This window comes from Rhinatrema bivittatum, chromosome 8 (assembly GCF_901001135.1).
Source record: "Rhinatrema bivittatum chromosome 8, aRhiBiv1.1, whole genome shotgun sequence".
Classification (NCBI taxonomy): domain Eukaryota; kingdom Metazoa; phylum Chordata; class Amphibia; order Gymnophiona; family Rhinatrematidae; genus Rhinatrema; species Rhinatrema bivittatum.
Window position 1 is genome coordinate 160,187,382 of NC_042622.1, and position 17,640 is coordinate 160,205,021.

Below are 17,640 nucleotides of genomic sequence, written 5' to 3' on the forward strand. Positions count from 1 at the left end.
GGTCTCTTTTCTTCAACCATTTGAGTTGAACTCAAGTATCAGCCAGCAGAAAATATAACATACTGATACTCTCAAACCTTTGAAGCAGAGGATGTGCAAGAACCACCCCATCACATTTTCGACTCGGCAAAAATTCTCGCAGCTGCAACCTTCCCCATGCCTCCTGGGAAGACCATCGTCCCGAAGCATCACATTAGACACATGACATTTTTCTTGCAGGTAACCCCGGCGTCAAAAAGACCTTAGAATTATTCTCTCATCATTGCTGGTGACCTAAATCGAAGCATGATGTGCAATGTTACATAGATCTTGCCCAACTGCGTGGCTAATAAGCCCTTTCACACCCATCCATGGGGATTATTGCAGCCTTTGCCAGTTTCTGAGAAACCTTGGTCTCATCTCGCCATAGACTTTATTACAGACCTCCTTTGCTCCAATGGGTGCAGTGTTTTGGTGGTGGACCAGTTTTCTAAAATGGCCCACTTTGTCCCTCTTCCTGGGTCTCCCTTTGACCCAGGAGCTGGAACAACTCTTTTTCCCCTTAAAACATTTTTGCATATTTTAACTCACACCCATCATACTAGGCATTACTGGTACAGTTGGATTCCAAATATTCAAGATAACTTTTATTTGCATCAAAAAAATATAAAAAATGACTTACATCATGCCATATGATTACGCATAAGGCAAGGAAGGTCTCTGACCAGAAATGCCTAGAATGATGGCTGTGATTTAAAATATGCAAAACAATTTAATAGGAAAAGTTTGTGTGTTTAAATGTTTGCATTTCCCTTGAATCTTCATGCCAATGATTAATGAATAGCTTTTTTTCCAATATGTATTCCCGCTTCACGGTTTACCTGAACAAATTTTCTCGGACCATGGAACATAATTCACTGCCCAATTCTGGAGGAACCTCTGCCGGAAGTTCAAAGTTTCTTTGGACTTCTTCTCAGCTTACCATCCACAAACCAATGGGCAAACTGAGAAGACCGATCAAACCCTTAAGGGTTTTCTATGAACTTACGTGAACAAATGACAGTGCAATTGGACGTGTCTTTTATCCTGGACAGAATTTTTACACAATAACCACACTGGAGAGTTTGCTGGCTTTCCACCATTTAAAATTGTGTACAGCCGACATCCCATGTCCCTCTCTGCCTGTTCCTTTGGCCATCCGTTATCCCTCGGCTAATGCTGTGAGCCAGACATTTGCAGAAATTTGACAGAAGACTCAACAAGTCTTGATCCAAACAACAGAGAAATACAAAAGACAAGCGGACAAAAACCACCACCCAGTACCATGCTTTGAGCTGGGTTACAAGGTGTGGTTGAGCACCCGCAATCTTTGTTTAAAGACTATGTCCATGAAATTCTCATCCAAATTGATTGGACCCTTTACAGTCCTGAAACAAATAGGACCCATCAACTAACAACTCATGCTTCCTCTCATGCTCAAGATCCATAATACATTCCACGTGTCTTTGCTCAAACCCTTACTCCTGTCTTGGCCATCCCTCTCCATCCCAGAATGTACCAACGTTATTACTGAAGAAGACATGGAGTACAAGATAGAAGCCATCCTAAACTCCAAACGCATCAGAGGCAAATTGCACATCCTTATTTCTTGAAAGGATTTCAGCCCAGAAGAAAATACATAGCAACCTGCATCCAACATCCAGGCCCCTCATCTCACCTGAGAGTATCATTGCCGTTTTCCCTATAAGCTCAAACCCAGGGGAATCAGAAAGGGGGGGTACTGTTACTTTTGGCTGGCTGTGAGACGGTCCTGTGACCGGCCACATTCACCTCGACGCTGCTCTCCATGGATGCCACCATGCTTCCTGCCTTTTCCAGGCCCCCATTTAGGCACACATGTGTGGCATGCCACCAGTTCTTAAAGGTCCATGTTTGGCTTCATTTTAGCTTCATTTATGCTGTGTATGTTTATATAGATTTTTTTTGTAGCGTTTTTTTTTTTTAGATTTTTTTTTGTTCCCTTTTTTTTTGTGGGATAGATGTTTGTATGACTGTTTTTTTATGTATGTGTTTGTGGTATACATGTTAGTCCTATTTTTGTATTGGTGGGAGAATTTTTAGCATTGTTGAGGCTTATATTAGATTTACAATATTAAGGAAAAGAGTTTTAGTATGAATAATTAATACTGGGTTTCTACAATAAAGTATTAATAAACTATTGAGATTTTGAAATAGTGATCTATTTTCTGCCTGTCTTTTTTTTGGGTGTCCCTTTAGCATAACTGCAGTTAAACAGTCCTTAGCGGTGATTTGTTTTCTTTTCATCATTGAAGCGCCGCCAGCAGAGCAGCTCACCGCCTCAGCAACAGGTCATCCTGCCTAGCCCACTACTCCTTGCATGTTTCTTGATCTGCTCCTTGTCTGCCTTGCCTTGTTCTAGTTCCTTATCCTTGGCTTGCCTTGTTCCTGCTTTGCCTTGCCTTGCTCCAGACCTGTTATTCCCTCCCACTTCTTGCCTTCCTGCTCTCCCCCAGACTTGATCTCTTGTGCCTGACCCCCTTCTTGAATATTGATGTTGCCTGACCTCTGACTGGATTCCAAAGCCGCTTGATCAGTGCCTACCCTGAACTTGGCCTGCTTCCTGACTCTGCCTGACTGCTCTCTACAAGACCCTCACCTAAGTCCTGTCTGCTCTTGGAACCCAAGGACTCAACCTACAGGGAAAGGTTTTAGTACAGGTAAAGCTCAGAATCCATCCCTCCTTGAGCGAGTCCGCCTTTTGTCAGTGTGGGCCCAGCCTGTCCACCTGTTGGGTTGTGTCATCCACGCCACAGCCTCCGAGCTCACACTCCATGACCGGATGTAAATGAATGCTTCAAGCATCTCATAAAGTCTATCTAGAAAACTTTGACACAGCTTTCAGATGCTCAGCTATAGCTATAGCTTCCAGAAGGCTGGCATGGCTCAGAGCTTCTGGTTTGAGAGAAGATGTACTTGATAAGTTGGTTGATATCCCTTGCACAGATAACAGTTTATTTGGACATAAGGGATATGATCAGGCCTATAAAAGAGCATTGCATATCATTACAAAATCTGACCATTAGAACTGCACATCCATCCAGTTTCTACACAAAGAACATAAGTTGCCATACTGGGTCAGACCAAGGGCCCATAAAGCCCAGCATCCTCTTTCCAACAGTGGCCAATTCAGGTTATACAAGTACCTGGCAAGTACCCAAATATTAGGTAGATCCCATGCTACTAATGCCAGTAATAGAGATGGCTATTCCTTAAGTCAACTTGAATAATAGTTAATGGATTTCTCCTCCAAAATCTTATCCAAACCTTTTTTATTCCCAGCTACACTAATTGCCCTAACCATATCAATAATACTGAAAACAATTTTACTACTTTTGTTGATGATACATACCTTACCCATATCAAAGACAACGGTTCCAAAACCTTTACCCTCAACAGCAACCACTTTAACAGTTGCAGAGCAGGCCATATAACATAGAAAAGCCTCAACTAAAATCTGTACAGCAGTCCACTCAAAACTCAACACCTAGTTTTTGATTGTACTCTATCATCACATAATTGCCTTCCAGTGGGGTGAAGGCTACATTTTTTCTATCACTGTTGGACCCTAATCACCATGGACAGATGGCTCCTCAACATTATTTCCAAGGGCTGTGGGCTAAATTTCCAAATTGTTCCTTTACCCACATTCAGTTGTCAGAGAAAACTTGCCCTACTAAAACAAGAGGTAGCCTTCTATTGATGATGCATACCAGAGAGCCAGTTTCACTGACAGAAAACAGCAAGGGCTTTCCAAGAGTGGGGAACTCCCAGAGTGGATCTCTTTGCAGCTCCTTTCCATTTCAAACTTCCCCTATATTAATCCAAGAGGCCAGCCCAGGATGCTACAGCATCAGATGCATTCATGATATCCTGGTCAGAGGCTCTAATATACAAATTTCTTCTGTATTCCTCCGATTGCCAAAAACACAATCATCAGGTTGCAAAAGAACAAAAAGAAAATTATCCTTATAGCTCCATTCTGGCCATGCCAAGTATGGTTTGTGTGGCATCAAAAACTAACCGTAACTCAGCCCATCCACCTCTAAATATTCCCATGTCTCCTGACAAAATAATAAAGGACTTTTTCTCCACCCCAATCTCCATTCTGTAGCACTGACAGCATGGATGTTGAAAGTGGGTTGTTAAAAGGCATGCCTTTGTCCTCAGATACCAAAGCAGTATATTTATTTGTAGCAAGGAAGCCATCTACAAAACAATCCTACAACTTTAAATGGAAAAGATTCTCTGTTTGGTGTAATTCTCAAAACCAGAATCCCTTTCAATGCAAAATTTCCATACTTCCACAATATCTTCTTCACCTTGAAGGGTATAAGTGATGCATTTCCAATGGAGGGAAATTTAGGGGTCATGGTGTAAGGCTCCAAAGAAGTAGACTCAGGAACAACGTCAGAAGATATTTCTTTGCAGAAAAGATGGTGGATGCATGGAATGCCCTCCCGATGGAGGTGGTTAAGATGAGAACTGTAGTGGAATTCAAAAGAGCTAAAAGTGACTAAAGGATGAAAATGATAAGGGGGTAACCTGCATCGGAGCAGCTTGCACGAGCAGCAGTTATTACCCTTGACAGAAGGTATGGGGGTATCCTGCATAGAGCAGCAGTTACTATGTTAACAGAATTAAAAGAAATAAACTTGCTGGGGAGACTGGATGGACCATTTGGTTCTTTTTCTGCCATCATTTACTACGTTACCTTTCCGGGTCAGTTTTAAAATCTAACTCTGTCAAAGTACATCTTAGTGCTGTTGCAGTGTACCCCTTCTCATAGGTGAACCTGCACTCCCCTGGTATCAAGATTTATTGAATGTTGTTTTAATTGTTATCCTTTCATAAAAGAATCTCCAGTGGAAAGGAACTTGAAACTAGTTTTTTCAAGACTTCCCAACCAGTGACAAAATTACTGATGTGGAACGTTCTCTTTATGATTGCAGTTACTTTGGCTCATAGAGTGAGTGAAATCCAGGCTCTAGTAGTGAACCAGTCATATATTGAAATATTCAAAAACAGAGTAGTATTAAGAACTGACTCTAAGTTTATACCAAAGGTAGTTTCCCAATTCTACTGTGAACCAATTTATAGTTCTTCCTATATTTTTTCCAAGACTTCATGCCAATAAAGCAGAACAAACTCCACTCATTGATCTATAGAAGAGCCCTCCTTTTTTGACTTAGACACAACAGGGCCTCTCAGAAAATCTTCCCAATTGTTCATGTCTCTGAATTCAAGGGCAAAACAGCCAGGGAAACATTAATCTCTTGGTTTTTTCCTTTATTACCTTTTGTTATAAAGAATCGGGCACAGATCTTCCCAATAAAGACCAGGTTCATCAGATTCAAGTAACTGTAACTTCAGTAGTCTTCCTCTGCTCAATCTTGACTGGAGAGATATGCAAAGCAGCTACATGGTCTTCTGTTCGACCTTTGCTAATCACTGCTGTCTAGAAGAGCATTCTTGCAGTCAGTACTAAATAATCTCTTCAAATAATAGCTTCAACTCTCCCACCTTCAGCACATTGCTGGATTGCCTACCCTTCATAAGGCAAACAAAGATTTTTGATGCAACTCAGCTTAGGGTTCCCAACCTGTTTGGCTGCATTTGTTCCTGCTTCTCCTTGGAGAAAGCCAAGTTGCTTACCTGTAATAGGTATTCTCACAGGACAAAGCAGGATGGTAGTCCTCACAAATGGGTGACATCGAGGATGGAGCCCTGTACGGAAAACTTTTCTGTCAAAGTTTCAACAAGCTTTGACTGACACTGGCACACTGGGTGCACTGAGCATGCCCAGCCTGGCAATTATCCCTGTGAGCCACAGGTGTCTCCCTCAGTCTTATTTTGTTCCGCTCTGCAGTCAGCATAGCGGTTGGAGCTCTGTGAGGATTTTTTTAACTAATTACCTCATGGAAACACTTAACTTTTCACTTCAAAAAAACACTTTTCCCTGCACAGGTCTCCCTCCGCGTACGTTTTTACGACGCTCGGTGAGTACTAATTCTTATTTTTCGGTCGGTTTCTGTCACTATCTTAAGGCTGTTAACTGACTGAAGCCTTCCCTTCCCCCATTTTTCAGTTAGCTTTAAAACAGCTTGCGAGTATCTCTGTGACACTCTGCTTGCTTATGCTAGTGGGGTAGGGATTTTTTCCTTAACTTTAGGACTTCTGTAGCTTCAAGTCCTTCGTTCCCTGGTACCCTCACACAGTCGATACCCTATCGCTACACCGGGACCCTCCTAACCGCCCTGGGCTTTTATATGTCATCAGCGCCCCTCCCCCCACGGTGCCCTGATGCCTTTATCCATGTTTTTTGCTTTTCAGTGCTACCAGGCTCTTTCCTCCTACGCACTGTTTTTTCCCTGGGCTTCCTCGGTGCCGTCCCTACCCGGATGCATGCCATTGACGCACACGCTGTTAGTCACTGCCATGCATACTCGGGTCGCCGCCACCGCTGCCCGAGACACTTTTAACGATCCCAGGGTCACTTCAATCGATGCCACCCCCCCTTTTGGGGATGCCATCGATGCCCCATCCTCCCCACCGATGTCCAGCCCTTTTCCATCGGTGGGCCATCGGTGCCACATCGATTCGTCGGTGGGCATCGATGCCGGATGGTCCCCATCGGTGGACATCGGTGCCGGATGGTCCCCATCGATGGACATTGGTTGCCGGATGGCTTGTCCGTCGATGGCATCGGTGCCGGATGGCCGTCCGTCGATGGCATCGGTGCCGGGTCCTTTTGCATCGATGGACACCGATGCCCAGGTGTTTCATCCATGGGCATCTATGTTAGAATGCATCCATCGAGGGCAGTCGATGCCAGGCTGCTCCCATCGGTGAAATTCGATGCCCAGGTGGGTCCCATCGGTGGGTATCCATGCCGGCTCGATTCCGTGGATGGGCGTTGATGCCAATGCCAGCCTTATGGCTGGCATCGATGCCCATGCCGATTCCAGGACTGGCGTTGATGCCGGGATGGAATTCATCGACTGGGAGATCCATGCCATCGATTCCATACGTGTCCATATCGATGCCACCGACACACGTGTCTGGGGCACCGATGCCATGTACACTTGGAAATCTGAGTCTGTCCAAATCGATACCGTCAACGTCTGTGGCCCTATAGTTGATGCCCGTGGCCATGCCACAAACGGCATAAATGCCCGCCTCCATGCATCGATGCCCTCGACACCTCCGTTTTCCTTCGGTGTCCTTGACGCCCTATTGATTCGACTTCGACTCAGTCGATGCCGGTATCTTTTTCAATAACGGCAATGTTTTTCGATTATTCGATTCCACATCGTTTCAAAGATACCTATGCCACTGCTGTCAGTGCCCGTCACTGTCATCATTCTCCTGGCCAGTCATCGACTATTTTTCATACCCATTTGATGATATCCTCGAAGCCCCTTAGGTTGCCTTCAATATCGTCAATACCGACATAGCACCGCCACATAATACCCTCGCCTCCTCACATTGCTCCACGCTTTGGGTTCTTTTTTAAGCCCCGTATTAGCTTAAGACACTCCATTGTGTCAGGAGCAGAGCAGGCGTGCTGACAGTTCGTCATCGATCGCCTTCCAGGACGACGAGGGCTTCCATCTCGGCGCTGGGGAAAGACCGGGCCGAGCACTGTGGCACCCATCATCGCCGACATCGTGATCGTCCGCCGCTGACGCCATCCAGCACATCGGTGCCATCCTTCTCCAGGCTGGACAACGCTCGGGCAGAGCGACATCACCACTGCCATCAGCACTGTTCCTACAGTTTTGGCAGTCCTTGGTGATCCAGAACTTCCGGATCCAGGTCCGACAGCTTCTGCATTGGCGTCACGACACATCGAGCCGCTGTGACGAGGGAAGGGAACATGAGTTCCGTTAGGGCTCCTCTGTTCCTGGCGTGCCCCACCGTCAAGTGGTGTGGGACTATGGCCATCTGTTACACTTAGCAGTCTAAACGCCACTCACGCCTGGCCTGTCTCCTCTGTACCTGTGCCACCATACCGGGTTTCAGAGCGAGATGGACGTTTACGTCCCCGGCCTTACCCTCGAGGACTCCGGAGACCGTCGGGGTCAACAATCTTCACCGGCTCGTCTTGCGGCGATCCACGTCGGATGGTAAGTACCCGCTTCGGCGGCATTCCCATAGAGTTGTGTTCTCCCATTCGGACCGTGGTTCGAAAAGTTCTGGGTCATGTGCCTTTTAGAACTGTATTAGTGTCACATATCACTATGTTAGCTATGTTAGCCACAATATCAGGAGAACCCCTCTATCTTCTTGGGATTGCAGCAGGGCTTCTTCTCTTGTCAGTAACAAGTCCCTGTGCCGACCAATGCTCTGACTCTTGGTTCCCTCCCAACCAAGGTCCAGCTGCATTGGCTGATCTGCTAAACATGAGATTCAGCAACCATTGCCCCATGTACAAGTCCACCTTGAGGCCTGGCCACAGGTCTCAGTGTCTCCTTGTACAGCATACAGAAATGCGGGTACCACTTACCGCTCACACACCTGCAGGAGCCTACATGATATCCTCCATTGGGACACCTCCTGGTCTCCCATCTGGTCAGATATCAGAGCGGCCACCCCACCTTGTACCAAAGTCCCGGTACACTCCCCCAGGCGCTACGAAGTGCAGAGGGGAGAAGGGAGGGGGGTTGGGGAGTTTTAATTGCACTATTCTTTCTTTTAACAGAAAATAGTTACTCTCCGCACATCCTGGACCTAAGAAAATCCAACTTTCTTTAGACGTCACAGGTACAATGGTATCTTTGGTTACCATCACTCCATACTGCAGTAAGTACATTATTTTAATGTTTCTATGTGCTTTATGGTGAGTCAACATTACAAACCCCAAGCTCTGCCGCCGGCACCAGCTTCGGTAAGTGAACTGTCTCTTGCATCACTGTTGGTGAATGCTGTTTTCTCTGCGGAGTGTAACATCATTCACTTTCCTTGCATAGACTACTGCTAACCACTTTCAGTACATGCAAGGAGCTCTCACTTTTTTCAGGACTCACTATACATTTACTAACTGGGATTACTGTCACTGCCATAAATCCCTTCTGTAACACTTCTGGACACCACAGTCTTAAGACCCTCTTGTCCAGCATGCGCACAGACATTCTGATACATTGTTATATGTCCCTGCGCATATTTTCCATAACCTCAACCTTTCAACTTTTCATGGTTGGGCTATGGGGTTTCTTCCCACTATGCATTTTTCTCATAATTCAAAACTGCTATGGGTTATATTCAGTGACATTCTATACTCAATGGACCTAAGTGGTTTCATTGCTTTCGTCCCTGATTCTTATCCCAGTTCGAACTAGGACCTAGTCTCCTTCGACTCATGCTCGCAATTCCTTAGGGTTATAAAGTTTCTCCTGAAAGCTGTCAACCCATTATGCATCTATTGCACTCCAGCATAGTTTCTCATAAACTTCCTGGACGTTGCACCCATGAGTTATGCCCTTATGCCTTCCAATACTGCTTTTGCAACAATTCTTTGTGCATACAGACAGACAGCATAGGGACAATGTGCTTTCCAACTCATAAGCACGCACAACCTCTTAGCTGCTCTGCTAGACAGCTGCGCAGCTCTACCCTTGGCCCTTGTTCACTTCATGCGTCCTTGGGCCACATATCTAAGAGATTTAATGAACGCTCTATCTGACCTTCTCCACGTAGGTTCTATCCTCTCGAATGGTCTCAATTACATGTGTACAGGGCAAATCTTTTAACGCTGAGTTTAACTAAACTTTCCTCTGCGTCTGCATCATTCCATACGATGCACAGGTTCTGCTCCCTACACATGTTTCCTATGCGTTCCCTTAGATGCCTTTTCTTCCATCAAAGGCCTCTTCAATATATCTCTTCTGCTGCCTCTCGTAGCCAGCATTCTTCTAATGTTGAACTGGGATGGGGTTCAGTATTCTTTTCCCCACTCCCTGACTGAGATCAGTATGCTTCCCATACTTCTCAATCCATCATATCAGTAACCTTTTATTCTCTCACCAGTCAGTCCCAAATCATAGACTTACTGATGTTCTTAGGTTCTGGTAGCGTCACAAAACCTTCTAAACATAAATCTTGCCGTTTAATATGGCAGGCTTTACCTCCTGACGCTAAAAAAAAAAAAAAAAAAAAGAGGTATTACCCCTTTTACTTTTCCACCATTTTTTCTTACTCCCTCAGATTCTGTTCTCCAGACATCCTCCACATAGATACACCTTTCTCTTAGGAGGTGTATCGTTTTGGGAGTTGGGTTCCCGTTTTCGGTAATCCTCTCTGAGTCGGCTTACCATGGATTATCCACTGATCAAGCCGCCTCTATTTCTCTAATCACGGAATGAACATATATATTCTCCTTATAAGTCTCATACATTCTACGTTTGAGCCTTTCCATTCCTCTCTTCCACAGTTTGGCAAGGGAACTTCTTTCCCTCTTAATGTCATTCTTGCCAGCAGGGTCCGTGAGTTATGCACTCTTTCCATACTCACCTGACTCCGTTCCTCTGCCACTGAGTAGTTCTACGCATTCAACTTTCTATCCTTTTCAGGTAGATGTTGTATCTCCTTTCCTCAGGAAATACTCTATTAATTTTTCCTAACCTCTCTCTCTCGCCCCTAGGGAGAGGACTGGGTTTTCCACATTCCTGGACAGTAATGCTGCGCTTACATTCTATCTACATTGCACTGCATTCCATGTGAATTCCACTTGACTCTTTCCTTCATGCAAGGGTCAAGCTGCTACTTCCAGTGGCCACCACAGACCTAATCCTTCTGATTAAGTGGTCTATATTTCCTTTCCTACCAACAAGCAGACATTTCACTACAACACTGTGGGTATCCACATACTGTTGTGTCCGTCTTAGCCTTAACAGCTTCCCTTTGGTTACTGCTGCTTGTACTTTTTATCAGGTTGCAGCCTGGAGTCCTCTCCATACCTTCGCAGCCTATTATTGCTTACATTTGACTAGCCGGCATGCTCCATGTTTGGCCAGTCCGCCTACTCTTACTTTTTTCAATTCACTACCCAACATCCTTCCACGAACCCATTATGGTGTTGCGGATGCCCTCCGTTCCCATTTCCACCTCAGTCGTTACGCCTTTGCGCATCTGCGGTGTATCTGGTGCATTCCCGGGCATCCTCAGCTCGGTACTCACCCATTTGTGAGGACTACCATCCTGCTTGTCCTGTGAGAAAGCAAATGTTGCTTACCTGATGTAACAGGTGTTCTCACAGGACAGCAGGATGTTAGTCCTCACGAAACCCGCCCGCCACCCCACGGAGTTGGGTCTGTATACTTTTATTTTAGTTTTGCTTGCGCTTTTTAGCTATAAGACGAGACTGAGGGAGACACCTGTGGCTCACAGGGATAATTGCAGGCTGGGCATGCTCAGTGCACCCAGTGTGCCAGTGTCAGTCAAAGCTTGTTGAAACTTTGACAGAAAAGTTTTCCGTACAGGGCTCCATCCTCGATGTCACCCATTTGTGAGGACTAACATCCTGCTGTCCTGTGAGAACACCTGTTACATCAGGTAAGCAACATTTGCTTTCTCTGTAGACACCCTACCCTACTCTCCTTAGAGTTGTAGTTCAGCTGGAGAAAAGACTAGGAAACTTGTGCAGGAATTCCCATGCATGGTCAGAAAGGCTTCTGTTTATGAGCTTTGAGAGAGATTGTCTGTATTGGCACTGTTGGATGACATTTTGGATGATTTGTCTTGCTGTCTATGGCAAACACCTGTTACAGGTAAGTAACTTTGCTTTCACTGAAAGCATAGTGGATGCTATGAACAGCCTTTAGAAAGTTTGTATAGGCAGAAACTTACAGAATTCAAGAACACATGGGATAAAGGCCATAGAATGGCTCCCCTATGAGGCTAGGCTAAAGAGGTTAGGACTGTTCAGCTTGGAGAAGATGCGGTTGAGGGGGTTTATAATAAATCTACAGAATCATAAAAGGACTTGAATAGGTAATTGTGACTCGGTTATTTACTTTTTCAAATATAACAAGGACTAGGGGGCACTCCATGAAGTTAGCCAGTAGCACATTTAAAACAAATCAGAGATAATTCTTTTTCACTCAAAGCAGAATTAAGCTCTGAAATCCGTTGCCAGAGGATGTGGTTAAGGTAGGTAGTATAGCTGGGTTTTAAAAAGTTTGGATAAGCTCTTGGAGAAGAAGTCCATAAACTGCTATTAATCAATAGAAAATAGCCACTGCTTGTTGCCAGCATTAGTTAGTAGCATGGTATCTGTTTAATGCTTGGGTACTTGCAGGTACTTTTTACTTGGTTTGACCACTGTTGGAAACAGTGGGCTTGATGGACCCTTGGTATGACTCAGTATGGCATATCTTATGTTCTGAAACTGGGCCTTAATTCGTATCTGTCATATTCTACTTTGTGTGTATTAATATTTTTCAGGTATTACAATGTATAAAAAGTAAATTTTTCAGTGAAAAGGAAGTCATGCTATGAAGCTCCAAGTGAATAGACTTAAGAACAATGTCAGGAAATATATTTTCATGGAAAGGATGGTGGATGCCTAGAATATCCTCCCATAATGGGAGGGGGAATCTAAAATGGTAATTTACTTCAAGAGTTATGGGATAAACACAGAGTATCCTTACTTGCAAATAGTGAAGAGATAGTGGAAGCATGACCTAGTGGTGCCACAAGCTATGAGGATAGCTTAGGGGTAACATGCGTAGAGCAGTAATTATGACTTAACCACCTATTCTTCCAAGAAGACACTGGGATAAACTGCATGAAGCAATGGTTGTGACCCTAACAGCAGTGGTAAAGCTGCATCAGCTTTGGTGTTATCTTTTTTGAGTGACCAAGATTAAAAGCCAATATCCAGTGAGCATAGGGAGGCTGGCTGTCTTCAACAATGACTCTAAGATTTTTAATGGTGATGTAGTGTGGTGAACATCATGCTGTCCCTGTTCGGTTATTTGGATATTGACAGAGGAAACCTAGGTATCAGGAACAATCCAGCAGCACTGATGTCCCAGGTTCCCCTTTGCTAAGGCAGATGGACATGGAGGTGGGAGGGATAAAAGCCCAAAGATCCTAGATTCATAGGGAACCAGCGGGGAGGGAAGAAGATGAATTGAAAGAGGGAGGAGTTAATTACCAAAAGTGGAGAGAACCAGAATCGATGGAAATAAATGAGGAGGATGCTTTTGGGGTGAGTGGTAGAGAGGAGGAGGAGGAGACAGGAAGTGTGCCTGGTGAAATGGAGTAACCGATGGTTACACCAGAGTAAACTAAAGGGAGGTAGGCCAAAACAAATGGGTTTTTGTTTGAACCTAGAGCTGATGAGTCTGGCACTTGGAAACAGCACTCTAAAGGGGTTTCTGTGGGCAGTGTGGGAGATAGAATTTCCCACTGCTAGAGGAATTGACGGTGTTGCCAGCAACTGAACTAAATGTGAAACGCCTGCAGCTTTGCTGAAGTTTTTACCAGGGCTTGCTATTAAAGACTGGTGCTGGGGGAAAAGGTTTTTTGTCCTCCTTTTTACCTTGGTGGAAGTGACTGTGTTGCCAGATAATTAACTAAATGTTAGAGAAATGCAGTTTTGCTGAAGTTTTATTTTTTGATCATTACTTATGAATAGTGCTGGGGAAAATGTATTTTTTCCTTTTGGTAATAGTGTAAGTGCCTGTGTTGACAGTGGGTGAACTATGGAAATACAAACCTTTGGTGGTGCTAACTATTCCCATTTTGTGGGCCCCAAAAGGGGGAAGTGGCTGGGACCGTATCTTTTCTACCCCTTACATTGTTGCGAACAATGTAAGTGTGAGCTCCGCTTGCCATGGTGCAATTGGTGCATTCTCCCAGGACAACTGGATGGTAGTCCTCACATATGGGTAACGTCCTCAGGCGGAGCCCTATTACGGAACACTTTTGTCAAAGTTTCTGGAAACTTTGACTGGCACACTGAGCATGCCCAGCATGCCATGATCCCTGTGTCCACAGGGGTCTCCCTTCAGTCTCTTTTTTTTCCGCACTGCAGTTTGCCTCGCGTTTAGGAGCTCTCTGAGATTTTTCTCACAACTTTTCCTCACGGAAACACTTGAAGTTTTACTTCACAAATAATTTCCCTACACGGGTCTCCCTTCGCGTACATTTCATCTACGCTCGGTGAATTCTATGCCCTGTTCTCCGGTTGGTTCCTGTCACTTCACTATCTGTTCCCCCAGGTTACCAACCAGATTGCGGCCCTCTTTCTTCCTATGCCTATCACACTCAGTCCGCCCCATGATGCTCACGAGTGTCCTTGCTGCGATCTCCCACCGGGTCCATCAGGGCTAGAGGGATTTGGACGTCCACGGTTCCCGTTGCGGTCGCTGTCGATGTTGCAAGGGCCGTCGATGATGCTGTCATCGATGATGCCTTCGATACTATCAAAGACGCCTTCGATACTATCGAAGACACCATCGATGCCCTCAACTAAAGAAAATGCTCTATATTTTGGGTTCTCAACCAGAGCCCTGTGCAATCCTTGGGTGAGAAACAATGCCAGGAACAGTAGAGGCACGGTGACCGTCCATCATCGTCGCCATCCATGACATTGGTGGCATCTTCCTCGCTGCTGGAGAATGACCGGGCTGAGCACTGAGGGAAACATCGTCACTGCCACAGTAACCATCTGTCACCAGTGCCATTCTGGACATCGGTGGCAGTTTCCTCGGTGCTGGAGAAAGACTGGGCCGAGCACTGAGGGAAACATTGTCACCGGCACCGACGTGGTTCCGCGTTCGGTGCCGGCAGTGATACTGCACCGGCATCTATGTCCATTGAGCCAATTGTGAAGCGGGCCCAGGTACAAGAGTCTCCATGCTCCTCTGTACCCGAGGAACCAAGGCGTTCCCCACCGACACCAGTGCCGGGTACTGAGCCACCACAGATTCATGTGGAAGTGCCAGTAAACCTAGCCTGTCTCCCCCTGTAGCTGCGCTACCTATACCAGCTTCCAGGGAGGAGCTGGATGTCCTCGTCTGTCAGGCTGTTCTCGATGCCTTCCGGAATCTATGAACACCAGAACCATCGATATTCACACCGTTGTGGCACCACCTCGTTGTGGCACCTACCAACGACAGCTGAAATCATCAACGCTGACTTGTCCTTCTGAGCCTCCACGGACCCCTATACCTATCCCGGGATCCTCGAACGGCAATGGGCACTCTAATCCCACTTCAGCACCGATCCCATTGAGACCTAAGTAAAGAACATGTCTGAAACCATCCCTTTCGACCTAGTCACTAAAAAGGACCAGAAGTTTTCAGGAGGGTCTATGTCGTAACTTCTTCCAAGAACTATATTGGTGTCACATATTGCTATTTACCAGCTATATTTGACACAACACCAAGGAAACCTCTCTGCCATCCACATGAAATTCGAGCAACATGTGATTGCTTCGAAACATCCTGCCGTTGCCAGCAATAGGACTCAGTGCTAGATGGTGAACCTGGATTACGGCCCCTGATTAATGTCCTGAAGTCCAAGATAAACCCCTCACCCTGTTCATTGTACTTTCCACCTATTGTTGTGATGTAAACCGATATGATGTACATCCGAATGTCGGTATAGAAAAGCTGTTAAATAAAATAAAATAAATAAATAAACTAGCTGATCTGCCATGCACCGCAAATAATCTCTTCGTGCACAAGGTCCAGCAGACAGTGGCTCAATTGCAAGACCACCGCAAGACCCTGCGACAGCTCTCTACATTTCTTGCACAGCAAAGAGGGAGGCTAGAAGGACCTTTTACTGCTCCCACTCCCGCGTGAGACCAACTGATATCCAGATTGCACCAGCTCCACCAGTCAGGCAGGCTCCTGGATTTTTCAACCTTGCCAGAGAACAGAACGGTCCATCCCACTGAGGACCAGGGCTCGGGATACTGTTCCCCGGATACAGCAAGGCAGAGGATTTTAATCCCGCTATTTCCTTCTTTCAAAGAAAACAGGCGACCTCCGCCCATCCTGGACCTCAAATCTCAACAAATTTCTTCAGAAAGAAAAGTTCAAAATGGTGTCTCTCGGCACCATGCTTTCCTTACTACAACAAGGGGGTTGCCTCTCTTCTCTGGACTTTCTATACGCTTCATAGTGAGTCAACAACATTTTCAATACCAAATTCTGCCATTCGAAGTAGCTTCAACAACTTGTGTATTTCACCAAACACAGGGAAATACGTACTGTACCTGAATGTAACTCACTTTGAGCTGCCAATGAAAAGGCATGAGCTAATTCTAAATAATAAATCTCTGTGGCCTCTTGGAACAGCTACATAGCACAGATCTGATTGCTTTATGTAGTATATGTGGCATCATCACTTAGTTTTAGTAAGCACAATGTAATTTGTGACTCTTATAAATGTGGCTGCTGCAAGGAGTTACTTGAAAAATATTACTAATGCCATGTATTGGAACATTGAATAATGCACAGACTGTACAATTTACTTTTCAGAAAATACACAAGTAATTCATCTTTGTTTTTCTAGATATGATTTTTTAGTGCAATCCCAAGCTCGAGAACTTTCATTTCAACGTCGGCAAATGAAAGAAAGTTTCAGCATCTGCATCATGTACCATCAGCACCTGAAGAACCTTATTAAAGCATTTGAGGAATTGCTGCAGGCCAGTGACATTGATTACTGTGTTGCTGAGGAATTCCGTGAACAATTGAATCAAAGTCTACAAATTCTAGAAACACTTGAAGAGAAACTTCAAAATGGTAACATTACATGATCATTACCTGACTTATAGAATGCAAATATTCTATCTCAGTATAATTATAATCTTAGGTAATTAAAAGTGAATTGCATTTCCTAGGCCATACATTCCCAGTAAAGCTTTTTCTTATAATGTAAACATAGTAATGATAGCAGAAAAGGACCAAATAGTCCATCTGATCTGCCCAGCAAGCTTTTTATGGTAGTGTCTGCTGCTCCGTGCAGGTTACCCTCAAGCTTTATGTTTAGGGTAGTAATATTTACAATTAAAACTAAGCAACTGTCAAACCTATAAAAAATTACTACTAGTACATTTTTACTGGGTGAGTAGCCTTCTTGAAAATTCAGACAGTGCTGCCTGATCTGCTTTGCTTTTGAACTCTGAAGTAGAAGCAGTCCTGTGCTTTTTCCTTGATGTCTGCGTATCAGTACCCTGGACTGTAAAAGTCGGGATCCATGTTGATTGTCACCTGAATCCAATTCCTCTTTTTCTCCCCTTTTTTCCCCTTGCCGTCAAAGTGGGAGGGTGATGGAACTTGTAAACAGAAAAATGTGAAAAAGTGTACTCCAAAATGATACAATAATAATCAGTATGGGGTAGATTTTAATAGGTGCGTGCACTACCCGGTGCGTGCACATGAGCATGCCAATTTTAGAAAATCCGCGTGCCAGTGCACGCATGTTATAAAATTGCGGGCCACATGCACGTGCATGCCAGATTTTGTAATCCACGTGCGCAAGGGGGGGACAGTTTTGCAAAATTCGCGCGGCAACACATCTCAGTCTTCCCCAGTTCCCTAGCCCCCTCCCCATACTCCC

At 45.0% G+C, this 17,640-nt stretch overlaps 1 protein-coding gene across 1 annotated transcript in view; it reads left to right on the forward strand.

Annotated features, from left to right (window-relative positions):
• Window positions 1-16,720, forward strand: part of LOC115098073 (CDK5 regulatory subunit-associated protein 2-like) — a 37,524-nt gene extending 20,804 nt beyond the window's left edge. Inside the window, exons 4-5 of the mRNA XM_029614378.1 lie at window positions 2,257-2,348; window positions 16,591-16,720. Of these exons, the coding sequence (XP_029470238.1) occupies window positions 2,257-2,348; window positions 16,591-16,604 (106 nt within the window). The 3' untranslated portion in view covers window positions 16,605-16,720. The remainder of the gene's footprint in view (window positions 1-2,256; window positions 2,349-16,590) is intronic.
• Window positions 16,721-17,640: the final 920 nt, after the last annotated feature.